Raw genomic sequence first — 6,771 nt, forward strand, 5'->3', positions numbered from 1 at the left:
AGTTCACCGAAGTGTTTGTAGAAAAGCCCCCAAACATGAAGTTTGAGTGGTTTTGCTACTGTTTTGAAATGCAGACCAGACTTTCTGGAGCACTTGCAAAGTGTCACAGAGCTGCCAAACAAGCCTCATTCATAAAGCTGGGTGACACAGCCATTGCACTGTGCCTGGCATTCACAATTTAGYTTTTTATAAACTCAGGATATGACACAGCATTTAAAAAATATATGCTGATTAAGTTTTAAATATCATAAAAAACATCTTCACTTCTACTCAACAAAAACTGTCAAGGTATATCCAAAAATATGAGGTCTGTAAATTTTTCCAATCTGATCAAGGACTGTGTAGTTCTGACAGCAGAACCTGCTGCTTCTGACAGTCATTTATCACCCAAAGAAAATTGCTAATTAAAACACACCTTTTCCTGTGGAATACCTGGCATCAGGAAGGGTTGGTCTGGAAATCATTTCCCGTGATAAGAGGGATACAGGGCATTGCTCACAAGCCACTGCTGATGGGAAGGTGTGATTATTTGGTATTGGGGCCCTGGGACTTGGAAGTAGAATTGAAGTACTTTGTCTGGTCCAATATTTTATGTAACTTTAGAGATTCACACTGTGTCAAAGAGCTGACTACACTGTTCACACAAACCACTTACCAGTAGATTTCTGCCTGTCTTTATTTCTTATTCAAAACCCTGAGAGGTAAATTTTAAGTGTAATTTTCCTCACTCTGGACTCTTAAAAAATTGTTTCCTAGGATACACCATACCCAGAATAAATTTTGAAAAATAAAATTACTGTACTGGCTCCATATAGACTCCACATATGCTGTGCCAGGAAAGTTTATTAGCAGGAAAAGGAGCTTTTTACCTGTTCATCTTCACTGTCTGTCCCGCCTAAACTCAAAGAGCTATGACGCTGAACAGGGTTGGAGGACTGTGGGATAAAAYGAGGAAGAGGGTAAGTCAAGGGAAGTATCACACTGGATTATCTCGAGCTGGATATCCAGTGTTGATTGTGAGAAAACACAAGAGGAAAAAGAAAGGAATGGTCACCGGGTCCCTGCCTCACACAGTAGGCTTCATTTCTTCATTGTCATCAAAAAGTGAGGGAGTTTCCTCCTGCATTGAGACACACCAGGAGTGTTGACCACAGGAGCCAATGTATTTTATAAAATTATTTTGGCTTATAAATGTTTTTTTAATCATCAGATTTACAAATTCTCACATGTTCACTGAAGTCTAAATCATGCATTTGCTAATGATAGGAGTCACAGTTCTGGTCTACACAAAAACACAGAAAATTGTACCCAGAAAGGGTGTATGTAGGGTCACTTTCTCAGTACCCTTAGAGTGACAAGTCCTCGATCCCTCCAGGTAATTTCTTCTGGTTCTCCCTGAAGTGAACCATTGCATTTTATCACAAGCAAGCTAAAAGGTCTTCCCCTTCTCCAGGCAGATTTTCTCTTTTCTGTGCAGACAGTCACTAACATGACATGATAATTATACCTTGTTTGGTGAATCTGTCAGAACTTCATGAAGGGTTGAAATTTCAGGAGGGCTCCTAGGTAAACCATCATCTTCAGAAACRGCACCTGCATCTTCCAGTTTTTTCCCAGTTATAACAAGAGGAGGTGATCCAAGTCTGATGTTCTGCTGCAGCTGAAGCTGTGGTTGAAATTCAGAATATAGACTTTAAATGGGATAATTTAAAAGGGATGTTCTGGACACTTGTAMCACAGTTGTTCCTATTAGATATGCAGTTTCTTTTAGTTAACAGAAAAACTTGAAGTAATAGACCATTTATAGAAAAGAGCCATTAATTAAATTTTATCTAGCTACATTCATCCATGACCCATCATTAAAACTGGAGTTGATGCAAAATTAAAATTAAAATCAAAATCAGTTTTCTTCAGTAAGCTACCAAAGGAATACAGGAATTTCACCATTCCAGAAAATTTACTACYGTTTAACTCCACTTAAATTTGAAACTTTCGAAATTCTAGATTTATTTCTTTAGTCACACAAATTTAAATCTTTAGTCACACAAAGATATTGCCAGTCAGCATTCCCAGTTCCAGTTTAAGTGGCCACTTTTCTCTCACAAAGCCCTTCCAAATATTGAGAACTTGTTGCAACCCTCTCCCACACAAGTAGCTGACTCACAATTTTTATGTAAGAACAATTGAATTTCATTTCTGGTCCACCCTAATGAAATGCTTGTTAATTTTCCCCMTGATCACATCCTTGTCTTGTCTACAGCAAGAATGGTAACAGCAGCCAGGAACAGCTTTGTTTGTAAAGGAGYGTGGGGATTCTCTTCCAGGATTGCACTAAAAGAATGCTCTGGCAGGCCCTGACCCTAGAAAAATAAAACAAAGTCTGCAAACTCTTAAGCAGCCAGATGTTCCCTCAAATTAAAAATGTTCAGATCTCAGGAAACACCATTACTAAAATTCTTGGCTTAAATCTGTCAGCTGTGGCAAAGCTGGAATAGAAACAAGGTCTGAACACAAACTTTGTCCTTCAGCTGGAAACATCTCAACAGAATATTCCCAAGATAAACATGCAGACTTGTTTTTTCTGTTTCTTTGCTTATTAAACCACATTGGGTAATTCTAGGCCTAGTTTTGTGTTTTCCTGCAACCCATTTACATTTATTCATTCATACATTTATTCATTTACACCTGTGTAAAATAGACCTAAAGACCTGCAATTCTTACTCATCAAAATTAATTTACAATACGATTCCTACAGATCTAGCAGCCACACAGGGTAGCACAATGTCTGTAACATCAGTCCCACAGTTCAAACAGCTTTCTTCTGCAATTTATGGGCAATATATTGCAATACTGTGATMTATGGGCAACACAAGATACACAACATATGAGTGCCCTTAATGGGAAGGAAAAGACAGAAAGTCAATTTTGCTTTGGTCTCTTTTCACAATTTGCTGTCCTAGATTTATTAAATTTATTACATGCAGGCAGCAAAATGGTGTGGGGGGAACTCTGAATTTACAGTCTGCCTTCTCCTGGTAGAAGTTAATTTACATTGCTAAGAAAGTAACAGCTTTTATTAGTGTTTGGCTTTTATTCTGASAAGAGTCAAGCTCACAGAAAAAGCCTGTCTGTTACAGCTACAGAAATAGTGCTGGCAGTATTACATTACCATGCAGGATGATGGATGGATGAGGAGAGGGCACAGTGGGCTGCACAGAGCATGGAAAGAGCTTTCCTTTCTCAATGTTCTGTAATATATAAACATGATTTCCTCTGCTACTCCTTTCGTTACCAAAAAAAAAAAAATAACTAAGCCTGCTTTGCGGTCTTAGAGAGGGACAAGTCCCTCTGTGCATCTTCTATTACTTAACATGTGACTCAATTGTGTTTTGCAACATGAAGCTCACACTGAGCAAAAGAAGAATTTCAATGACCTTTGGCTCCTTTATCAACCATTTGTATTCATTCTCTGGAAAAACCTTAAACTTTATCTCGGTGTTCTGAGCTGGGCAGATACTTAAATGCAATTAATACAGCAAACAGTTCATAAGGGAGCTGTCAAGGAGGGTTCAGCACTGCCTCCAAGAAGGAAATGACCCAGCAGAATACAGTATCTTTTGCTGGCACACATCAGAAGAATAATGATATAAATAAAGCTGTCAGAGCACCCTGATGTAGCCATCATCCCACACACTCACACAGCCACTGGTGCTACCATGTACAGCAAAAACATCCGAGCAAAAAACTGCCAAGAAGAGTAACACAAATAATATTTTAAAAACAACACTGTAACGGACACACTGCCATATAAATAAATGGCCTTAACCCAAAAGCAGTAGCTATGAAGTAAAGAATATAAATCCCATTGGAACAGGAAACACTCAGTAAGGAAAGGTTCCAAGAGTTCATGAACTGGATTCACGTCACACACTGTGAGACCTAGGCAAGGCTGAAAGCACCAGGACTCCAGAAAACGCAGCTTCCAAGAGGCAGAATAGATCCAAAAGTAAAAAGTTTGGCTTTGGACACTTCAGTCARCAAAACTTTAAGACACACAGCAAAGGAATCAAGCAGCAGTTTCCAGGCAGACAGCAGACACAAAGCAGCACCATCGGTGAGGGGATGATGCTCTCACCTGCAAAGTTTTCACTCTTCCTGGTAGGTTCTCCTGAGACAACACATCACCTGCCACATTCCCTGGTGCAGACTCAGAAATGAAAACGCTGTCATGGGACAAGGCTTTGTTTCCCATGTTACCCTTGGGCCTGGAAAGGAAGGAAGGACGAGTGGTCAGTGCCTGGGKACATTCCCCACATCACTTCACCAGGGCAGAAGGACGATAAAGAGGCCAGGGTAGGATTCATCTTGCTTAGCTTCAGGTTTTTGCATGTTTAAGATAGTCACTGCTAGCTTCTTTTATACTCAGAAGGGAGSAGAAACACTTTTTAGGATGCTGATCAAATGCAGATATCTCCTTGCAGATGCTCTCAGCACCTGCACTGAGCACACAGGTCAGTCTGTGTGGAGGGAGCTCAGGGTCATTCTGTCCAATGCTGGGAGTTGGGTGGATGCAAATCACCCTGAGAAAGGTCTGCAGCGCAGAAAGGGACAACAGGAGTCCCCTGTCCTCCTTTGGTGGCAGAGTGCCTACCATGAGACCCTCAGGATACAACCTTTGCAGCCTGGAGTGTGTCAAACCTGCCAAAGATGGTGGATTGCTTTTTCCCTTCTTGCAAATGTGGGCARAAAATTTAATTTTACTTCATTAACAAACATGATTCAAATCCCTTCATGCCCAGCAATAAAACCACTTGTGTTCACCTGTACCCTGAATATCTTTATATCCCAAGCACATTACAAATGTAAATGGGAGAAGTGTCCATGGGCACAGTTAAACTGACCCACAGCCAGGTTAAAGTGCCCAGGTAAGATATTCCTGCTCTGTTTCTGTGCTCACTGGGTGTTCAGCTCAGTGAAGCAATGATGAGTTCCCACAACAGCTGTTAACTGAGCTGTAATTAAGTGAGATTGATTGGGCTTGGGCTATTAAATTGTGCAGGRCAAATTTTGCACTTGTGTGGCACAACAAGGAAGGCTCCGAATAATTTATCTGCCAAGGCCCACCAGCACAGGCAGGCACTATCTGTGCATTACTCTGTCCAAAASACCACAAGGATGTACCAGGATTTCACCCTCATCTCCAACTGAAAACACTGTAAAATATTCTCTCATTGTTGGCTGTGAGCCTATTAACAAATACAAATTACAATGGTTCCTTGGCTCAAATGCTGTGCAGGCAATGCTTTGCCTCTAAAAGCCTGACTCTGGGGAACAGRGGATGATTAGGAACACAATGCTGATGAGAAAAACTCAGGATGTCAAAACTCTTCTGCAAGGAAATCAAATAGMAGAGGTCTCTGCTATTTGCCCAACCATAGATTCTCTCTTTATTTAGAAGAAAGCCCAGAAAGACTGTGAACTTTCATTAAGTWAATATACTACGTAAGAAACCCCAAATAAATGAGTCTTTTTCCTCCTGCATCTCCCTTCTTTACATCTCTAGACACCTCCAGCTGCTGGATTAAGCTTTCTGTTGTCCCAAAGGTGTAGTCAGTCAGTCTACAGTTATATAGACCCTCACAGTAGGGCAAAATAAATTTGCTCTAAGTTTTTGTGGTGTCAAAGGCAATCAGAGCTGCTCCACAGAACAGTCAGAGTTTGTGCTTCCTCCCATTGTGTGCCATGGTTAATGTCTSTGTTAGTCTGCAGGACAGCAGTTCTGCACACAAGCAAGGCACTTGCCTTATTTCATCATTAATGAACTCATCCCATCCTTTTGTGTTTGGTTTTATCATCCTTTTCAGCATGAAAGGTACCCCATAAGGGCAAGGCATAATTTTACTGCATTCAGAAAAACACTGYCGTGCAGCTTTTATTGACTGCAATGTAAATTACACTACTGGTTGGCATCTTTTATTTATTGCCAAGAATGCATGTGCATTAGGATGTATTTGCCTTTCTAACTGGGGAATTCTTTACCAATAAGAGCTGAGGTTTCCTTGCTCATGAGACTGCCAGTGCAAGATCTCTCTTTCTTTCTCTCTCTGCATATGTATATGTGTTTGCAAGAGAATTAATGTATTTTCTTCTAGCAGGCACCAAAAAAGCATGGGATTAAATACAGAATTAACTGCAGCTTTAGCACAGATCAGTCTCTTATGTGCAAATCCACACTCCTGTAATTCAGGCAATATATCTATATTTATATTAGTGCTGAAACTAAAGGTGCACTAACTAAAGCYCAGATGTTTTAGCCACTGTATGTCCACTCTGATTTCCCTGTACAAATGCTCAATTCATCCAGGTTGATATCAACATTCAAGCTGCCCACCAAAACGAGGAAATTATGGAACTCTAGAGGCAGACACAAAGCTCCATCATGGGCTGTGCCATCTTCCATTTCTTGCTGCCTCAACCCCACTCCTTTTATTAATGTTTGAAGCAGGGGGATGAAAAGTGATGGTAATTGGTGAATGAACTCCCCCTGTCCTTATTAAATCCACAAAGCTTTTAATTAAATTTTCTCTCCCATGTCCATCTGAGGAGGGGAGTGACAGAGAAGCTGTGGTGGGCACCTGGTGTTCAGCAGGGTCAACCTACCACACATTGTTAAAAAAAAAAGAGAAGAAAAAGAGAAGAAAAAGAGAAGAAAAAGAGAAGAAAAAGAGAAGAAAAAGAGAAGAAAAAGAGAAGAAAAAGAGAAGAAAAAGA

The 6,771-nt window shown here is 40.4% G+C and overlaps 1 protein-coding gene across 3 annotated transcripts in view; it reads right to left on the bottom strand.

The window, feature by feature from the left end:
* The window catches only part of KIAA1210 (KIAA1210 ortholog), a 36,651-nt gene that overhangs the window by 10,191 nt on the left and 19,689 nt on the right, over window positions 1–6,771 (bottom strand). For all 3 annotated transcript variants that reach the window (XM_057365614.1, XM_057365615.1, XM_057365613.1), the window contains exons 4-6: window positions 4,136–4,265; window positions 1,508–1,666; window positions 870–935 (exon numbers count right to left, since the gene is read on the bottom strand). In XM_057365614.1, the coding sequence (XP_057221597.1) occupies window positions 870–935; window positions 1,508–1,666; window positions 4,136–4,265 (355 nt within the window). The remainder of the gene's footprint in view (window positions 1–869; window positions 936–1,507; window positions 1,667–4,135; window positions 4,266–6,771) is intronic.

Source organism: Malurus melanocephalus, unplaced genomic scaffold, assembly GCF_030028575.1.
Source record: "Malurus melanocephalus ecotype Western Australia unplaced genomic scaffold, MMel_1.1 scaffold_56, whole genome shotgun sequence".
NCBI lineage: Eukaryota > Metazoa > Chordata > Aves > Passeriformes > Maluridae > Malurus > Malurus melanocephalus.